The following is a 20,513-nucleotide window of genomic DNA, read 5'->3' on the forward strand; positions in this document are numbered from 1 at the left end:
GAGCAATAACTAGAAAAATATAATAAAAAACTATTTACAATACAAAATGAGAAAAATGTACTCAGGAATACTCTAATAAGTGAAAACGCATGTTTCTGGTTGGGAAACAAAATTTGTAAACAAATTTTCCTAAATAGTTTAGAGGATTAACTTATTCCAATCAAAATACCAATGTAAAAATTTAGGGAAACCAAAAGGAGCAAAACTGAACAAGAATCCTTAAATTCACACACCATAGGATCGGTCCCATGAAGGCACCGCTGGCCTTGCTTTGGGAAGGTAAGTCAGGAAAGTTTGATATCAGGCCAAAGAGAACAAATATCTATGACAGGAATCCTGTCTCTTGAGGGACAATGTGACCTAACCAATGTGACATAATTTCTACAAATAAAACACTTTGCTTGTGAGGTAGTGACCACTCATTGCCAAAGTCCTGATAACTGCTTAGAGGGGAATGAAGCCTATGGTAAGGTTATTGAGTAACCATGGACCCAAGCCAATGTGTTCCTCCTCCTTTTCAGGCTCTTGGGGTTTCCTTCCTAGTAAGTCTTCTTGGCTCAGCAGAGGAACAAGATTCTGAAGAGGTTTTCCAGTAGTGGGGTTGGATCTGAGCGACCCAAACTTCTTTTGTGGCAAGGGAAAGGCATCAAAGTGCTGTTTGAGCAATTGCTAGCTGAACAAGAACAGTAAGAGGAGTAGACATTTTAAAACTACATTGTGAAAAGGGTTTTTATAAAAGTCATTTTTCCCCATAAATTGCAAACAACTGACAGATCACAAATAATAAGCCTTTGATATTCAATTGCTATATTTTCCTATATTCTAAAGCTAACAATCCCTTTCAACACTCAAGCTTTGAGAGGGTGTTCTTAGAGGGTTACACGAATATAAGCTGTTGGCTTAACAATCAGTAGTTTGGGCCTTTCAGGAGAATACCAGTCCAGAAAAGGATCTTTGCATTATTTCTCTTTTCTCAAGTGTGTAAAAGTAGATATACTTTCAGTACACAAGAGTTACTCTGTTCACTTTGCAGGTAAACAACCTCCACACTCATATTTGGAGCTTTTCGTGGGAAAGAGATCTGTGACCTGTACATTGCTGTATAAGCTCACAAAGGAAAGCTCCTTAGTCTCAAAAGCCTGGCTGCTATCTGAGGTATAGGGACATTTTCTTCCCTGTGAATTTTCTAAAAATTTGAGGTTTAACCAAAATAGGTGTTTATTCAATTTGGGCTATTATGAGGGTCTCATATATCTGCATCTTTCCAGACAGCATGGGAATTCAGAATTCCTTATGAAACATTTCAGGTTGAGGCAGGACCATCAGACCTTTCCCGATCACACTTCTGCTTTCGGGTCTTACATGCTGAGTGGGTTTTTTCATGCCGCGTACAGTTTGACAGCCGACCAAATCTTCTCCCACATTTTTTGCAACCATATGGCCTCTCAGCCACATGACTCTGCAGATGAAGCACAAATTCTTTGTTCTCTGGGAAGGTTTTCCCACATTCTGGACATTTAAATACCTTCTTCCTTATATGGATTCCTTCGTGTCGACTACGATGAGAATTTTGACGAAAATTTTTTCCACATTTTGAACATGAATAAGGTTTCTCTCCTGTATGGATTCGCTCATGTTTATTAAGGTTTGTTTTATGATTGAAGCTTTTCCCACAGTGACTACAGTCATAGGGTTTTTCTCCAGTATGAGTCCTCTGGTGGGAAATAAGGTAAGAACTTTCATTAAACTGTCTCCCACACAGTGGACAAGTGTACCATCTTCCTGATCTCCGATTTCGGTTAAGTGCAATAATATTGGTATCCACAAATTTTGAGAGTTCCTCTAGTGGAGTATCATTTTCAATGGTAATTAAAAGATTTCTCATTTTCCTTTCATTTGGAATGGATGTATTTAGTGTTTTTTCTTTATGGCAATCTGGAGGTTGCTCAGAGACCACAAAACAATCCATTTCATCACAATCTGAAGAATCTTCTATATGATCTTCACCCTCAGGATTACTGTCATTGACTGTTGAAACAAAAAAAGAGAATTTAATAACTTCTGAGGGATGTGATACCAGGAGGAGGAAAAAAACAAGTTTGATTTCTCATGAAATAACCTTAAAAATCACAAATCTGAGGACTGGCAGATAATTGCCACCAATAGTCCTTTTATACTCTTATTAAGGGTGGGATACATGACAAATAAATCTTTCCATACCCCATAATATAAGCACACAGTACTCTTTTATGTGAAAGAAAAAATGAAATGAGTGAGACTATACTAAAAGACTTTATTTTACTCAGTGAGTTCATATTGAGCTTGTATGTGTAAAGCATTGAGCTAAGTACCAGGGGATGAAGGACATAAATACTAAAGGGTACCACTCATAATCTTTAGGCTAGTAAGTGAATGGTAAGATGACTTACTTCTAGGTTCTCACTACATTAACTATTTCAATATTATAGTATTAAATAATACTACAATGTCCTATATAGTAAAAAACCATAAACAATTAAAATACCCCAAAACAGAGAAGATATAATACATTGACACAATAGATTATTACTTGGGAATCAAAGTGATTACTACAACTGATAAAACTATGGTAGAAGCCAACGGTGGCATTTTGGGGAGAGAAAGGAAGTAGTAGTAGTAACTGGGTGGGGCACAATAGGAATTTCTGCAGTGCTAGGAAGTAAATTTTGGAAGTAAAGTTAGACAAATGTGTATATTTTATGAAAATTTGAGTTATACACTTATTTGTAAACTTTTCTGTATTTTTATTATAGTTCCAAAAAAACCCTGTAAAATAAGATTATAATGACTAGGTAGCAAAGTGAAAAACAGTATGCTGTAAACAGACTGGGTGACAAAGGACCCCTAAACTCTGGCCAACTTACTGAGAATAAAGTAAAAAGGTTAAATTAACTGCTTAGGCCTCAGCGGTTGAGCATCGACCTATGAACCTGGAGGTCAAGGTTTGATTCCCTGTCAGGGCACATGCCCGGGTTTCAGTCTCAATCCCCAGTGTGTGGCATGCAGGAGGCAGCTGATCAATTATTCTCTTATTGATGTTTCTAGCTCACTCTCCCTCTTCTTTCCTCTCAGAAATCAATTTTTTTTTTAAATCAACTACTTAAGATATGTGGCTGACCCAAAAGCTGGAATGTGAATCTCTACTGGGTTTAGTAGTTTCACACACTAATGGATTTATTCTATTTAATTATTCCTTTTATTTATTTCCTTAGGATAATGAAAATGCTGGGTAAAGCATATGCCAATTTTCATCACAGGTCTTGATATGAATTGCCAAAACGCTTTCCAAAGAAGCTACAGCAATTTCAATACAACAATATCAATCGTGTGTTAACAACTTAAACTAATCTTGCCAACTTTAAATACCACGTAAAATATTTACTAAGTATAATGGTTTCTCATTGTAGCTTTATTACAAATTATTGGGCTGAGACTTTTATAAATTCCAAGAAATTTTATATATTATAAATTCTAAATCTTTGTCAATGACTATTGATGACATATATATATATATATATATATATATGTGTGTGTGTGTGTGTGTGTGTGTGTGTGTGTGTATGTGTGTGTGTGTGTATACACACACCCATATATATATTTAAATTCACATCGAAGTTCTTTTTAAAAAAAATATATTTTATTGATTTTTTACAGAGAGGAAGGGAGAGGGATAGAGTTAGAAACATCAATCAGCTGCCTCCTGCACATCCCCAGTGGGGGGTGTGCAGGAGGCAGCTGGTCGATGTTTCTCTCTCATCGATGTTTCTATCTCTCTGTCCCTCTCCCTTCCTCCCTGTGGAAATCATTAGGATATATTTTAAAAATAAATAAATAAATAAATAAATTTAAATAGTTGCAACCAGCTGGCCAGTGTGGCTCAGTGGTTGAGCGTTGACCTATGAACCAGGAGGTCAAGGTTGGATTCCTGGTCAGGGAACATGCCTGGGTTGAGGGCTCGATCCCCAATAGGGGCCATGCAATAGACAGCCGATCAATGATTCTCTCTCATTGATGTTTCTTTTTCTCTCTCCCTCTCCCTTCCTATCTCAAGTCAATAAAAATATATTTAAAAAATAATAAAATAAATAGTTGCAATCAGTTTATTTCTGGTGTATTATTAATATTGACCGTTTAAAATAATGGAATAATGTATCTAATGAAAATAACAAAGCTACTGATACCCAATATCAGTGGCCGGCAAACTCATTAGTCAACAGAGCCAAATATCAACAGTACGATTGAAATTTCTTTTGAGAGCCGAAAATCGACTTCTGTGCATGGGCCACGAAGTTTCAATTGCACTGTATGTGCGCGCCCGCACATGGTATTTTGTGGGAGAGCCACACTCAAGGGGCCAAAGAGCCGCATGTGGCCCGCTAGCCGCAGTTTGCCGACCACTGCCCAATATCATCCATCATCAAGCTGATCTTCAACACTCAGAAATGTTATAGCGTTCTTTCTCCTTAAACTTGTATTTCCATTCCACCTTTGTCACAGAATATTTTCATGTAAACTATTTTTATATTTGAAAATCTTTTACTGATATAAGTTCATCCTTCGAGTTAAAATTTTTCCTTTTGGAAAAATTATTATTAATACTATATAGCTTATCAAAAGTAAGACATACATTCTAAATTTTAAACATAAAAAGAAAAATTGGAAATTTTGTTAATGAAATGGAGAATTTAAAAATGTTATTTCATGTTTTTGTGGGTGAATAATATTTATTGCCGAGATTGGGTTCAGGATCAATTCTAATCTGTTTTTTTATTGAGCTCTGAGAATCTTTGTTCATATATAAATAGATGAAATTGATGCAAATTTTGCTATGAAACGATGTCATTCAATTCTTTGAACTATTTCCACTTTACATGCCAAACCCACAGTGCCACATTTCAAGTATTATTTTTGTGACCAATCAGCTCTCAACTCAATTGGATCCTCCTCAATTTTGTCGAAAGAACAGAAGTGAAAAGCATCCTGAATTATGAAGAGATTTGTTTACCCATTACTAGAGACATCAATTTTTCAATTTTGGGGGAAATATATAAAGAAGACTTTTCTAACACTAATCGAATAACTATTAATTATACCTTTTACTCTTCCATTTACATGCAATCTTCTTTAGCTGAATAGACTCACAATAGATTGGGAAAACTAAGACATTGTTAATTATATTCAATACTTGAGGCCCGGTGCATGAAATTCATGCATGGGGGCAGGGGAGGGGGAGGTCCCCTCAGCCTGGCCTGCACCCTCTCCAATCTGGGACCCCTTGGAGGATGTCCGACTGCCGGTTTAATGTAATAATGTATCTAAAGAAAATAACAAAGCTACTGATACCCAATATCATCCATCATCAAGCCAATCTTCAACACTCAGAAATGTTATAGCGTTCTCCCCCCCCCCCGCCCCCTTTTTTAATATATTTTATTGATTTTTACAGAGAGGAAGAGAGAGGGACAGAGAGTTAGAAACATCGATCAGCTGCCTCTTGCACACCCCCTACTGGGGATGTGCCCACAACCAAGGTACATGCCCTTGACTGGAATCGAACCTGGGACCTTGGAGTCCGCAAGCCGACGCTTTATCCACTGAGCCAAACTGGTCAGGCTGTTCTTTCTCCTTAAACTTGTATTTCCATTCCACCTTTATCACAGAATATTTTCATGTAAACTATTTTTACATTTGAAAATCTTTTACTGATACAATTTCATCCTTCGAGTTAAAATTTTTACTAAACCAGCAACTGGACATCCCTCTCAATTCGGGACTGCTGGCTTCTAACCGCTCGCCTGCCTGCCTGCCTGACCGTCCCCTAACCGCTCCCCTGCCGCCTTGATTGACGCCTAACTGCTCCCCTGCCAGCCCAATTGCCCCCAAATCTTGTGAGGCTTTTATTATATAGGATTGTTAACATGTTTTCAATAGAGTTAAATCTGCAGCTTGCAAGTTTTTTTAAAGGTGATGAAAGGTTTTTAAATTGAAGTCTTCCTCTAGAATAACTCAACTTAATGAGGGGGGGAAAATCAGTTTTCAAAATCTGATCAATTTCTATTGTGTTTTCTGGCCATTTTTTAATTACTTCTTTTTACAGTTAACTCATATATTTGGAGTTTTGTTGTTGTTTTGGCATTGATTTTACAAAGTGTATAAAGATTTGTATTTCTCTGAAATAACAAAAAACCAAGGGCTACAAGAGTGGTTGTATATTGAAAATACAGATATTGCTTCACCTGCAAACAGGGTCCTGACCAGACAAGGAAACAAGAGAAAAGGGCATAGAGAAGGGGAGGAGGGTCCTTCTCCCAGCACAAATCTACAGACAGGGGCTGGATTCACATAGGCTTGGGAGAGGCCAAGGTCAAAGGCATGTGCCAGTGCTGACTGTACGTGGGGAGTAGAGTGCCAGGAGCCTGTGTCTGTCTCACCCCACCTTAGTTGCTCTTCAGGCTTTAGCCCAGATGGCAATTCTGGGTGGGGACCAGGGCCAGCTGGGACAACTGGCAAGAGAGGGAGGGAGGTAATTGCTCCCTGAAGTCTGCTGTGGAAAACTGAAGAAGCCTGGTCAGTGTGCCCATCCTCTTGCCTCTGGCTGGCCTTGCCCATCCTGCCACCCTCCCTGCCCCATCCAGAGGCCCACTGGGACCCAAGAAGAGCAGGTGCCGCAGCCAGGGCTTTGAGCTTTCCTGGGGTGGAGGGTGGGGAGACAGGAGGTGCTGCCTGACTCCTATTCTTCTTAAACCCCAGCTGAGCTCAATGGGAGAGTGGGATCATGTAGGACATCATGGTGAGGGGTGAGCGGAGGACAAGGATGTGCATGCACACATGGACGAGGTGTGCGTGGTTACAGGCACTGCAGACTGTTCAGTTTGTGTCTGTTGGTAGCAGGCAGCACACTGATGTCCACCACATTGTTGCCTAGGGACTGGTGGGCTGCACGGTTTCCAATCTGCTTCTGTGATAGACTGTGGTAGATCTTTGTGATGATGTTCTTGAAAGCTTCCTCTGCACTGGTGAAGTCCAAGGCTGAGCTCAATGAAGGACAAGTTGTTCTCTGCAAAGGCACAGGCCTCATCAGTGGGCACAGCCCTCAGGTGGCACAGGTTGCTATTGTTGCCCACCAGCAATATAATGAAGTTGTTGTTGGTATGGCCCCAACTACTTCAGCCAGTGCTCCACGTTCTCTATGTCAGGGGCCTGGCAATGTCATAGCAGCGTGCCCACTGCACCAGTAGTAGCTGGAGGTGATGGTGAGTAGTGCTCTGGCTGTGGTGTCATAGATCTGCACCTATAGTCTTGCTGTCCACCTGGATGCTGTGGGTGGCAAACTCCACGCTAATGGTGCTCTTGCTCTCCAGGTTGAACTTGTAGGTGAAGCAGGACAGACAGCAGGTAGCTCTTCTCCACACTGGAGTCCCCGATGAGCACCACTCTGAATAGGTAGTCGTACTTGTCCTCCCCAGACCCCATTGTCCTGCTGCTTCCTGCAGGATCCCCTGCAGCCCCACCACAAGCACCCACATTTGGAGTTTAATATCACACTTTTGTTTATAACATGTCTGAAATTGGTAAAAGCAGCCAGAACATGAATCTAAATACAGTATAAATAAATTTGGAGGGCCCTAGCCGGTTTGGCTCAGTGGATACTGTCAACCTTTGAACCAAAGGGTCCCAGGTTCGATTCCGGTCAAGGGCACATGCCCAGGTTTCGGGCTCGGTCCCCAGTAGGGGGCGTGCAGGAGGCAGCCGATCCTTGATTCTCTCTCATCATTGATGTTTCTCTGTCTCTCTCTGTCTCTCCCTTCCTGTCTGAAATCAATAAAAATATTTTTTTAAAAATTGGAGGGCAGTAATCTTTACGTTTTAATTTTCCTATTTACACCTGTGTCTCTCTAATTAACAATCTTTTTTTATGTTTACCAACAAAGCGTTTCCAGTTTACTTCTATTTTATAGTCACTCTGAATGAGAGCTTTCATTGTTTTAAGAATACCACTGATAGTTATATATTTATTTTCTATCTACCTACTTTAAAACTATTTAATATAAATTTTAGTCAATCCTTTTAGATTTTGTAAGTACAAACCAGGGTTTGTACTAAGTTCAAAAAGGGTTCCCTCCCTTTCCAGTATTTATTATTTTTTATATATTTATTGATTTTAGAGAGGAAGGGAGACGGAGAAATAGAAACATCAATGATGAAAAAGACTCATTGACTGCCTGCCTCTTGCACGCCCCCTATTGGGGATCGAGCCCGAAACCTGGACATGTACCCTGCCTGGGAATCAAACCCAGGACCTCTTGGTCCATGGGACAACGCTCAATCCACTGAGTCACCACAGCTGGGCAATATTTATTCTTTGTAACCCCTTTTTCTTTTCTTGTTTTAGAAAACCTAGTTAATGATATTGTGAAAGCAGGCTTCTTTATTTTGTTCTGTTTTAAGGAATTACCATCAGTGTTTTATGAATGATTATAAATGTTTGGTTATATTAAAGGACTGTTTTGAGGACAATTTATAGACATTCATGGTTTTTCTTTAATGTACTAATTTTTAAAATTAAAAAAATTTTAGTAGCTAATATATTTATATTGCTCAAAAATCAAAACATATGAAAAGGTATGCAATGAGAAGTCTTAATCCAATCCCTATCCCCATCCATTCTATTCATCTCTCAGAGTGGTACCAGTTTTTATAAGTTTCTTTTTAGTCTTCCATTGTTTCTTTAAGCAATACATTTTCTTTTTCTCCCCCTTTCTTATATAAAGGGTAGTATATTATATATTTCCGCTTGTTTTATTTCAATCACTATATTCCAGTATATAGAGATTATCACAATATGATGTGTGGACATATCATAATCAACCCTGCAGACACACCTGAATTGTTTTCAACCATGGGTTTTTAGAAACAACACCACAATGAATAACTACATCATTTTGAATATGTACTGTTGCTGTGACCTGTAGATCAGATTCCCAGAAGTGGGACTGCTGGATCAAAGAGTTAATGCATCTGTAACATGGGTAATTACAGATTCCCATACATAAGGACTGTACTATTCCGTATACCTACCAGCAATATAGCTGTCTCCCAACAACCTCACTACCAAAGTGTTGCTACAATACCAATTTATGTAAATCTGATTTTAACAAATGGTAACTCAGGCCCTAGCTGATTTGGCTAAGTGGACAGAGTGTTGGCCTGCAAACTAAAGGATCCCGGGTTTGATTCCAATCAGGGGCACATGCCTGGCTTGCAGGCTTGATCCCAATAGGGGGCATGCAGGAGGCAGGCAATCAATGATTCTCTCTCATCATTGATGTTTCTATCTCTCTCTCCCTCTCCCTTCCTCTCTGAAATCAATAAATATATTATTTAAAAAATGGTAACTCAGTAGAGGTTTAATTTGTATTTCTAATTATGAGTAGGACTGGACATATTTTCATGTATTTAAAAGTAATTTGTATTTCTATGTGAATCTGTTGGATTTTCTCTTCCCTACTTCTAGAAACTGTTTATAAATTAGGAAGATTAAGCTTTTGTCTGAGTTATAAATATTTCCAATTTGTTGCCTTTTAAAACTTACATATATATTTTTTCACTTTTATGTATTTAATTTATTGATCTTTTCTTTTAAGACTTTCAAATCCATTTGATTTTGGTATCAGATTGTCTAATTGCAGGAGGTGGGGGTGAGGTGGGAGAGATCCTATTGGTACTGTTAATGAGATTACATTGAATTCATAAATCAACTTGGGGTGAATTGACCTTTATACATTAAATCTTCCTACCCAAGAACATGGTGTTTCTTTTCATTCATTCAAATCTGCTTCTGTGTCCTTTAGAAGTGTTTTAAGGTTTTCCTAATAATTTTTGCACATTTCTTAAGTTTATTTCTAGGTGTTTAATCTTTTTTTGTTCCTATATCTTCTATATGATTATTTGCATATGAAAGCTAATGATTTCCATATACTGTAATATTTTACAATCTAACTCGATACCAAATGCTCTTATTTATAGAAGTTTTCAGATATTCTCTAGAGTTTTCCAGTTACACAATTATAACATATGTAAACAGATGTACTTTTATCTTTCTCTTAAAATTGTTATACACCTAACTTCTTTCTCATTTAACTGCACTGGCCAAATACCCAAAATATAATATTAAATACAGAAGTAGTGATAGTGGGCTTCATTGTTGTATTCCTAATTTTAGTGGGAATGCCTCCCAGTATTTCCTGTTAAGGTGATGCTGGCTGAAAAGATAAGTACCTTATTAAGGATGTATTCACTAAGTACTAAGTATTCTTATGAAGCAGGGGTATTTAGTCAAATACCTTTTCAGTAACTATGAAAATGATCTTGCATTTTTTTCTTCATTATAAGATGGAATATATTAACAGACTTTCTAGAATTAAATCAGTTTTGCATTCCTGGAATAAATCTTAATTGGTCACATCAGTGTTTTTTTTTTTTAATTTATTATTATTTTTTAAAATCCTTCACCTGAGGATATTTTTTTACACTGATTTTTCAGACACACTGGAAGAGAGGAGAGAGGGAGAGAAAGAGAGACACACATCGATTGGTTGCCTCCCACAAGCCCAGACCGGGGATCAAACCCGCAACCAAGGTACCTGCCCTTGACCAAGAATCAAACACGTGACTCTTCAGTCCGTGGGCTGATGCTCTAACCACTGAGCAACTGGCTAGGGCTGGTCACAGCAGTTTTTATCAGGTTGTGGTATCTTTGTTACACTAATTTCATAAAAATAATTTGAACATTTTTTTTCTGTACTCTGGAATTTTTCATAGCATTTGAATTGTCTAGTTTTTAAGAATTCACAAGAATTTTCTGTGAAACTGAAGCTGGTCCTTTTTCTTTGATGGGGGACTAGTTTCTAAAATTTTCAATTTGCTCATATAAATTAGTTTATATATATATATATATATTTTTTTTTTTTTAAATATATTTTATTGATTTTTTTACAGAGAGGAAGAGAGGGACAGAGTTAGAAACATCGATGAGAGAGAAACACCGATCAGCCGCCTCTTGCACATCCCCTAGTGGAGATGTGCCCACAACCAAGGTACATGCCCTTGACCGGAATCGAACCTGGGACCCTTGAGTCCGCAGGCTGACGCTCTATCCACTGAGCCAAACCGGTTTCAGCAGTTTATATATTCTTAAAAAATCTTTCTTTTTCTTCTGTTTTTTAACTTACTGATTTCTAATTTAGTATTTATTAATACTTTGTTTTCCTTTATGTTGTTGTTTTCCTAACTCTGAGTCATAGGCTTAATTACTTTATTTTTCTACATGTTTTCACAGCCATAATCTTTCTTTTGAGTACCACTTTAGGCTATACCATAGATTGTGACACACAGTTTTTTGGAAAAATTATGTAACTTTAACTTGTATTTCCCCTTTGACTCAGGTAATTTAATAGTTTTTAAAATTTCCAGGTGGAACTTTTTCCCCATTCATTATTAATTTCTAGTTGTACTGGGTAGATCCTATTGTGTTATTTCTACTCTGGAATCCACTGAGGTTTTCTTTGTTGCAGGGAAGAGAGTCAGTGTGTATGTATCTTGTAAAGATATGTTCTCTTACCACAGTACAAGTAGATATAACTATAAGAACTATCTCACTGAGAATTTAAGGTTCTACATTCCTAACTGTTTTCATGTTCACTTGGATAGAGACACGCATTCTATTCTCCTCTATTGACAACTCTTCTTTGATTCCTGGACCCCCCAACCCCCAGGTTCATTCCCTTGCACTTCTCCCTTTGCAAATTGACCAATGTTACTATTTCCAGCTGTATGCTCATGACTCCCAAATCCCCACGTCTACATCTGACTCCCAACCCCCAATGTCCAAGTGCCCAGAGGATAATCTCCTTTTATTTCCTCTATGGAAATAAAATCCATCTTCTTCCAAACTCTGCTCTTGGGTCCAAATCCTGTCTCAACCTTGTCATATCTCTTTATAGTTATAATGCTTTCACACTGCTTATCTTTTTATGTGAATGATTTACCTTACAAAACAAATTGGAAAGTCCTGGAAGGCAGGACTGGAGTAATATGTTTATTTTTAATCAACTCCAGAACCCAACTCTGCCTGAGGAAAAAAACAAGGGGCATTTACTAAATATTGGTGAATGGCTTCTTTTTTTTTTTTTAAGACAGAGTTGAAGGGAGGGGGACAGAGAGAGAGGAGAGAAACATTGATGTGAGAGAGACATCGATTGGCTCCCTCCCGAATGTGCCCTGACAGGGTCTGGAATTGAACCTGTAACTCAGGTCTGTGCCCTTGATCGGGACTCAAACCCAAGACCCTTCAGTGCGTGGCTGATGCTCTAACCACTGAACAACATGGGCCAGGTTGACTTAAGTGTTTTAAAAAATCCTATGTGTATCTTTGCTATTTATTGTTGACTCTAAGCTTAAATAATCAATTTTAGGGTATGGGCAAGGGAGGGGAGAGTGAGCATTGGGTCTCTAGGTCTCAAGGTGCATGGCCAAAGTATTCCCGGTGTTGGCAACATAACCATCAACCTATCACCCAAAATATATGCTAGCTTTGCCCAAGAGTCAGGAAAAACTCATAAATCTTACCTGTCTATACTTCTTCCTAAAATAAAGAAAACAGAACAATCTGTGGGAAATTAACCTGGCCCACTACCCTGACCATATGTATAAGAAAACTACAGAGTTTAATAGTCATGGATTTTTGTCACCCTAGGCAACTCACAACACCTACTCTCTGCTCAACTTCAGCCTCAGAACAAACAGCCGGGAAATCAAGTAAAAGTATTAGGCACTCAGCTAAATGATTTTTGAAGGCCTCTGACTCTATGACAGAGGTGGGGAACCTTTTATCTGCCAAGGGCCAGTTGGATATTTACAACATCACTTGCTTAATATAATTCACTTAATATAAATGTATGTTGCTATGAAAAAAAGCTCCTAGATTTATTGAATTTCAAGTCCTGCCTGCGGTTGCCTTGGCAGGGCCAGACCAAATGATTTCTCAGGCTTATACGGCTCTCGGGACTCACCCTTGCTCTCCAGTAACAGTGTACTTCTGGAGAAAAACTGAAGCATCTCTAAGGTTAAGCTGCTGCCACATGAGTTAATATGTATCACTGAGGATACCTGCTAACCATTACTGGACAATGAGTACAAATGAAGAAGAGCCCTTCACCAACCATACAGAACATACACTGACAAAATTATGAGACATTCAGCAAGGAGACAGTACAGCTCTGGGTCAGGACTGTAAGATCTGATGTTAGATTCCCAGAGTCCAAATCTCTGCTCCACTACCTACTGCTGTGTGACCTTTATCAAGTAGCTTTTCTCTGCTCCAGTTTCATCATCTGTAAAATGGTAATAACTCCTATACCCCACAGTACAGTTGTGAGAATTATAAGAGATAATAAATGCATGCAAAGTACTTAGACTAGTGCCTAGCACATAAGTACACAAGTGCTTAATAAGCAGATATTATTTCCACCAATAGTTGGATATCTTTTCTTTTACACTAGGTTTCATAGCTATTGACCTTCAATGTGTCATGTGTCCAGTGAAAACACAGATTTAAAATATACCTGTTGGGCCCTAGCCGGTTTGGCTCAGGGGATAGAGTATCGGCCTGGGACTATAGGGTCCCAGGTTAGATTCGGGTCAAGGGCATGTAGTTGCGGGCTTTGATCCCAGCCCTGGTCGGGGCCATGCAGGAGGCAACCAATTGATGTGTCTCTTTTCACACCAATGTTTCTCTATCTCTCCCCCTCCCTTCCACTCTCTCTAAAAACCAATGGAAAAATATCCTCAGGTGAGGATTAACAAAAATATAATATAATATAATATAATATAATATAATATAATATAATATAATATAATATACCTGTTGGGAAATAGCACTGGATCCAAAATATAGATTCAGAAAGTCTGCCCACATTTTCTATCTGCTTGAATGCTTGCTATTAATACATCAGCTGTAGTACTTGCTTACCAAGAGAAGGACCTTCTGCCTTTGCTGCCCCAAGATATAGGGAAAATGGCCACCCACAGGTGAAGCAGGCTCTGGCTCATGGGACAAGACAAAAATTAAACGCATGTGTGAGCCTGTGCTTAGTTGGTATGAATGGTGTCTAGAAAAAGTCTGAGATCAAGTAGAAGAACATGATTTTCCCATAGCATTCAATCTGAATTCAATCTGAATACAAAAGGGACTTGATTTCTTACCCATTAACATCATCTCCCCAATACTGTCTTCTTCCTTCTCTGAGGTGGGCTCCTGCATAGGATCCAGGCTCACACATTCTTCTTGGGAGTGAAATATATTCAAATCCTCAAAAACCACCAGATCCTGAAAGAGCAACAGGCCCCCCCTTCTTCTTAGTAACAGAGGTTCCTTGACAGCCCTGTTGGTAAGAAATACTGAGACCCAATGACGAAGGAATGGTGAAAGGGATTTATAAGTCCCACAGAGATGCAGCCAGTCAGGAAAGGAGCCAGAAGACAAGCAGAAGACAAAGATCTAAGGAGAAAGTGAAGAACAAGCCCCATTCTCCCTGCTGACTTCCGAGAGTATGTTCATATATAAAGATTGGCTGAGCTGGAAGGGATAGCAAGAGCAGAAAAGGGCCTGGCTAGTGGGGCCCGGTTGTTGAGCCTCCATCCATGAACCAGGAAGTCACCGGTTAGATTCCTGATCAGGGCACATGCCTAAGTTGTGGGCTCAATCCGCACCCAATAGGCGGAGTGCAGGAGGAAGCTGATCAATGTTCCTATCTCTCCATCCCTCTCCCTTCCTCTCTCTCTAAAATCAATAAAAACATTTAAAATAAAGAGCAGAGAAGGTGATACACTCAAACAATGAATGGGAAAACCATACCCACCTCAGAATCAGCTTTCAAGCACAGAGGTACTGTCTCCTGTTCCTGCTGGATTCCTTCTCTGGTCAGAAGCTTCACTTGGGGACCAGGTTGCACTGGGAAAAGAGGAAACTGCAATTACTGGAAGTCAGTGAGTCTAATATAGAGACTCTACCCACACCCTAAGGTCAGGTTGTCTTCACTCCTTTGGCAGGCAACTCATGGTCTTTTCTGGTCCTGTGAGCCCAGTCAGAGATCAAGCCATAAATCACAGCGTCTTGAACCTATTATATAGGGCAGGGGTCCTCAAACTTTTTAAACAGGGGGCCAGTTCTGTTTGAGGGCCGTTTGAGGGCCGGACTATAGTTTTAAAAAAACTATGAACAAATTCCTATGCACACTGCACATATCTTATTTTGAAGTAAAAAAACAAAATGGCAAAAACACCCACATGTGGCCCGCGGGCCGTAGTTTGAGGACGCCTGATATAGGGTCTCCTCATTATGAAAAGAATGATTTCCCCTAAGTACCTTTTAAAATTCCCACAACTACTAAAGAGGGGGTTGGGAGAAGATAAGGTCTGAAGAACCCCATAGCAAGCACAAAGTTTCCAAAACGCCACATAAATTAAAATCAATTCTATCATTCATTCACATTCATTTATCTTAAAAAAGATATTGTCGCCTTAGCTGGTTTGGCTCAGTGGCATCAGCCTGCGGACCAAAGGATCCCAGGTTTGATTCCGGTCAAGGGCACGTTATCTCGGTTGTAGGCTCCTCCTCGGCACAGGCCCTGGTCAGGGCATATGCAGGAAGCAACCAATTGATGTGTTTCTCTCACATCCATGTTTCTCTCTGTCTTCCCCTCTCTAAAAATCAATGGAAAAATATCCTTGGGTGAGGATTTAAAAAAAAAAAAGATATTGCCTACTCCCCTCTCCCAATGAAAAATTGACACTACAGAAAAGAGGCACACTGCTTATTCTATGGCCTTACCCACACCCAGCAAACCACCCAAGCTCCAGCTTGAGAAAAAGACTCCCTCTCCCCAACATGTTGACTTATTAAAATCAACTACTTTTTTCAATATCCATCATCCTAACTGGGATTCCTTACTAGCAGGAAAGACTATCTCAGCCCCTGAGCACCATCCCCTTTCTCTCCCGGTGAAACAGAAGTGTTCTTACCTCTGTTCTGAAAGTTTGAGCTCACATCTTTCATGATAACCAAGGTCTCTTTGGCACTCTGATTGGGCTGGGCTAGTCCCGGCTTGGGCAAGAAGGTGAGGAAGTGCTCCAGAACCAGCTGGTGGATGGTCTTGGGCCTATTAGTAGCATCTTGAAGTAGGTCTTGGCCTAGCTTGGAGTTTGGAGGAACTCTCAGTATAAAGGACTGCTTTGGCTTCGGAGGCATAGGAAACACTTTTGCAGCCATCGTGCCTTGAAATCACACACCACACTCCTTTGTGTAGAGCTTCAGAAGACACCTCTTTCTGAAGAAAATCTGCCAGAAAGTTGCAGACAAGAGATATCATCGGTTACCCACAAGATCAGGCAGAGCATGCCTACACGTGTGGCTTGGGTAGTGAGACCACATGAGATCTAAGTCAGAGAAGAAAGACAAGCTGGGGTAGGGAATTCATAGATGAAATGGCTACTCTTAGCAAGGCCTGAAAGGAAGATCCCGAGAATGAAAGCTAGAGGATGGCCAAACCGCCAGGACCAAATGGAAGGGAGCAAAGGCATCCGACAGAAGACCAAGGGCTATTATCCTAAGAAATACAAAGTGCAGATTCCACTGGGAAGAGGAGTTTCACTCATGCTGGTAGAGCAATGGGCTAGAACAGCGGTCGCCAACCTAAGGAAACCTCTGGAGCCGCGGTCGCCAACCGGTGGTCCGCGGACCACTGGTGCTCCGTGAGGTCCGAAAGGCTGGCGACCGCTGGGCTAGAAGACAGGAAACCTGGGCGCCAATACCGAGCGTATCTGTATAGAAGTCCACCAGCTTTGGACCGAATCTGACCGACGATCCCTCGGATACCTTTCCAGGGACAGCCGAGAAGAAAACGCAAGGCCGCATGAGGTGCCTCCTTCATGCTGAGAGAGCTCCATTGAAAGCGGCAGGTGAACTATCCCAGTAGGACCACCAGTCCTAGCCCGCGCCAGAACCTCTCCCATTGGTCAAGGGCTACCTTGAGCGCTAAGCCCGGCCTGGGCGTTGCCTGGGGCCAGCTCCAGGCTCGCTATCCAGCTAAGCTCCTCCAACAACGGACCACGATCCACGATCCGCTCCCCGGAGGTTGCCTCAAGCCAGGTTCCCGCCCTCGCGGAGCACCTCACCTTTCGGAGGCTCTGCCACCCCTGGGCGCTCGCTGAGGGCAGCCCGGAGACCCGGGCTCGAGGAGAGACCGGGAAACTAGGCGCGGGAAGCCGAGACCTCCCCTCGCCCTTGGGAGTGTCCTCACAATCTCCCAGAGACTATTGGTGCGCCGACACGCCAGTTAGGAAAGACGGCAGGACGCGGTGCCTTCTGGGAGCCCGGGCTACTCCGCATCTGTGATGTCACGCCCGGTGCCTCGTTTCCGGTGCGGTAACCTGGTCTCCCTCCTCGGAGCGAGCAGTCTGCCGTTGAGGCGAGGCTCGAGGCAGACCGGCGGAGCTCACAGGGCTGGAGGGAGGCCAGGCCGGAGACAGCCGCTTTCTCTGTGTCCCTACCTGGAAGACGGGAAGCAGAAGGCTAGCTCCAGTCCTCCATGACCGGCTAGCACCACTCCAGGTACGGGCTAACTCCAGGTGCTGCTGGGAAATGCAGTTCAACTCTAATCAGCCAATGGGAGGTCTCCAAGCGCAGCGGTTGGGGCGGGGCAGAGCCGTGGCTAGACCGGAAGCGAGTTGTCTCTGGGACCGGAAGGTTTGTTCCCCGCCGCCTCAGTTGCCGTCGCTGCATCCGGGGTGAGCCACAGGATTACGGGGGTGGCAAGTGAGTAGTGGTTCAGGGCTTCTGCCAGATCCTGGGTCCCTCCTATCAGGGCCGGCCAGTAGGTCAGAGCCTGGCGACCCTTCTCTCCTCTGCTTGACAACTTCAACACATCTTACTTTATAAGGAATCCTAGTCCTCGGACCACGCCATCTCTGCTCTCAATTTGTTTCTCACTGACGCCTAACAGCGTCTTTTCTCTTTGCACTGTTCCCATACACTGATCAGGGTTGGAATAACCCTAGGGATTAGCTTATTCCTCTTTGTAACACCGGCCACCAGCAGGATGACGAAAGTAAATGTAAATGAATGCCTTTATTATTTATTTATTTACTTCAGAGAGAGGGAGCGATAGAAACATCAATGATGAGAATCACCCATGGGCTGCTTCCTGCCCGCCCCACACTGGGGATGGAGCTCACAACACAGGCATGTGCCCTGACCCGGAATCAAACCCCGACCTCCTGGTTCACAGGTCGATGCTCAACCAACTGAACCACACCAGCCAGGGCTAGGGCTGAATGTCTTTTCTTAACCCTAACTATAGGACACTCACTTAGCCATGGTTTAAAATATGTTATAGAGAGACTAGTGTCAAAACTGTAGCACCAAACTTTTTAAAAAATAAAGATTACCTGCCTTTGCAGACATCAGAATTACTAAAAAACCTCCTTTAATCAAAGCACTATGGTTTTAACTAAGAGTACTTAAAGAGAACAATAGAAAAGACTAGTAAGTGCCAGAATTGATCAGAATATATGGGAACCTATATGAAAGGGCAGCATTTCAACTTAGTGTAAAATAGATGGTGCTAGCAAAAACTGTCTGAAAAAGAGTAAGACTCCTGTCCTTATACTACATACAAAAAATGGAATTTAATCAATAAAAGAACACATAAGAACATTAAGTTTAATGATGAAGCAAAATAGGAAACTGAGATGCCTTAAAATAAAATATAAACCATTGTGATGACATAGTTTTTTTAAAAGCTATTACTAATCGTTCAAAATTTTTTATTCAATTGTTGGAATCAAAGAGAAGTGTTTAGTTCATTTTGCAAAAGTAAATCAACTGAAAGTATGAATCCTATTGTAAAATTTGGAAGTTCAACACAAGATAAAATGATTTATTTTTTGGTAAACATATGGAGACAAGTTTAGAATCAACGAAGTCTTATGATAAAACAGAAAAACAATATTAAGTCAAACAAGAAATAGACTGGAAAATAATTGTAAAAAGGCAGATAAAGAATTAGACATTCCCAACATACAAAGAATACCTACCAACTGACAGAAGATGAAGGCAAAGGTTATGAAGTCATTCCACAGAGCAGGAAAACTAACTGGTCATTAACTATTGAAAAGCTTGTTAGTTCTCTACCTGGTTTGGCTTAGTGGGTAGAGCATTGGCCTGTGGACTGAAAGGTCCTAAGTTTGATTCTAGTCAAGAGCACATGTCTGGGTTGAGGGCTCAATCCCCAGTGGGGGAGGGGGGTTGTAGGAGGCAGCCAGTCAATGATTCTCTCTCATCATTGATGTTTCTATCTCTCCCTCTCCCTTCCTCTCTGAAATCAATAAAAATATATTTTAAAAAAGAAAAGCTGGTTAGTCACTTTGGAAACAGTTTGGCAGTCACTCAAGTTTTAACATAGACTTGCCATATGATCCAGCAATTCCGCTCCTAGGATAAACCTAAGAGAAGTGAAAACATATGTCCACATAAAAGCTGTACATGAATAGCAGCATTATTTTTTAAAATATATTTTTATTGATTTCAGAGAGGAAGGGGGAGGGAGAAATAGAAACTTTGATGATGCAAGAGAATCATTGTTCAGCTGCCTCCTGCATGCCCCACACTAGAATCGAGCCCACAACCTGGGCATGTGCCCTGACTGGAATTGAACCATGACCTCCTGGTTCATAGGTCGACGCTCAACCACTGAGCCACGCTGGCAGGGCTAGCAACATTATTTTATAATGGCTGAAAAGTAGAAACAACCCAGATGTGTATCAACTAATGACTGATGAGTGGATAAACAAGATGTAGTATCTATAATAATAAAATCGTAATATGCTAATTAGACTGGATGTCTTCCAGACGAAGCCGGGGCTGCAAGGGAAGCTCGGGTCCCGGGTGCCAGAGGAAAGCTGGTGCCTACAGCCAGGGGAAGGAAAGCCTACTCTTGCACGAATTTCGTGCATCAGGCCTTTAGTATCCCTATAATTATTCAGCAATAAAAATGGAATAAAGTACTGACACATGCTGCAACATGGATTGACCAAGTCACTGATAATGGATTTTTTTGGGGGGTGATGAAAATGTGCTGGAATTAGTGATCATTTTTTGTACACATTGTGAATTGTACCAAAAACTACTTAATTGTACACTTTATTTTTTAATTTAAAAATTTCAATTACAGTTGACATTCAATCTTATTAGTTTCAAGTGTACAGTTTAATGGTTAGACATTTATATAATTTACAAAGTGATCCCCCTAATAAGTCTAGTACCTATCTAGCAGCATACATATTTATTTCAATATTATTAACTATATTCCCTATGCTGTACTGTACTTTGCATCCTGGTGACTATTTTGTAACTGCCA

At 40.8% G+C, this 20,513-nt stretch overlaps 1 protein-coding gene and 1 pseudogene across 6 annotated transcripts; both read right to left on the reverse strand.

Moving 5' to 3' along the window:
• Window positions 1-76: 76 nt before the first annotated feature.
• On the reverse strand, window positions 77-17,707 carry ZNF200 (zinc finger protein 200). Of its 5 annotated transcripts, none has more exons than XM_079781904.1 (5): window positions 17,647-17,707; window positions 16,120-16,435; window positions 14,958-15,049; window positions 14,302-14,425; window positions 77-2,028 (listed from the first exon to the last, which is right to left on the reverse strand). In XM_079781904.1, the coding sequence occupies exons 2-5, from the start codon at window positions 16,364-16,366 to the stop codon at window positions 1,304-1,306; spliced, it is 1,188 nt and encodes a 395-aa protein (XP_079638030.1). In that variant the 5' UTR covers window positions 16,367-16,435; window positions 17,647-17,707; the 3' UTR covers window positions 77-1,303. The 5 variants fall into 5 exon arrangements, with proteins under 5 accessions (XP_079638030.1, XP_079638029.1, XP_079638031.1 ...); XM_079781903.1 differs by lacking the exon at window positions 17,647-17,707 and adding an exon at window positions 17,272-17,399; XM_079781905.1 differs by lacking the exon at window positions 17,647-17,707 and adding an exon at window positions 17,124-17,209.
• On the reverse strand, window positions 5,541-8,178 carry LOC307105954 (ras-related protein Rab-11B-like; annotated as a pseudogene). Its single transcript has one exon. The product of its transcript is annotated as a ras-related protein Rab-11B-like (transcript).
• Window positions 17,708-20,513: the final 2,806 nt, after the last annotated feature.

This window comes from Cnephaeus nilssonii (genome assembly GCF_951640355.1).
Source record: "Cnephaeus nilssonii genome assembly, chromosome: 2".
NCBI lineage: Eukaryota > Metazoa > Chordata > Mammalia > Chiroptera > Vespertilionidae > Cnephaeus > Cnephaeus nilssonii.

Excerpts from the sequence above, each read along its gene's own strand:
- ZNF200 (XM_079781904.1), bottom strand. The coding sequence starts at position 16,366 with ATGGCTGCAAAAGTGTTTCCTATGCCTCCGAAGCCAAAGCAGTCCTTT. Across the intron at positions 15,050-16,119 it reads CTCAAACTTTCAGAACAGAG|TGCAACCTGGTCCCCAAGTG; the intron begins GTAAGAACACTT and ends CTCTTTTCCCAG. Across the intron at positions 14,426-14,957 it reads GCTTGAAAGCTGATTCTGAG|GATCTGGTGGTTTTTGAGGA; the intron begins GTGGGTATGGTT and ends TTGCTCTTTCAG.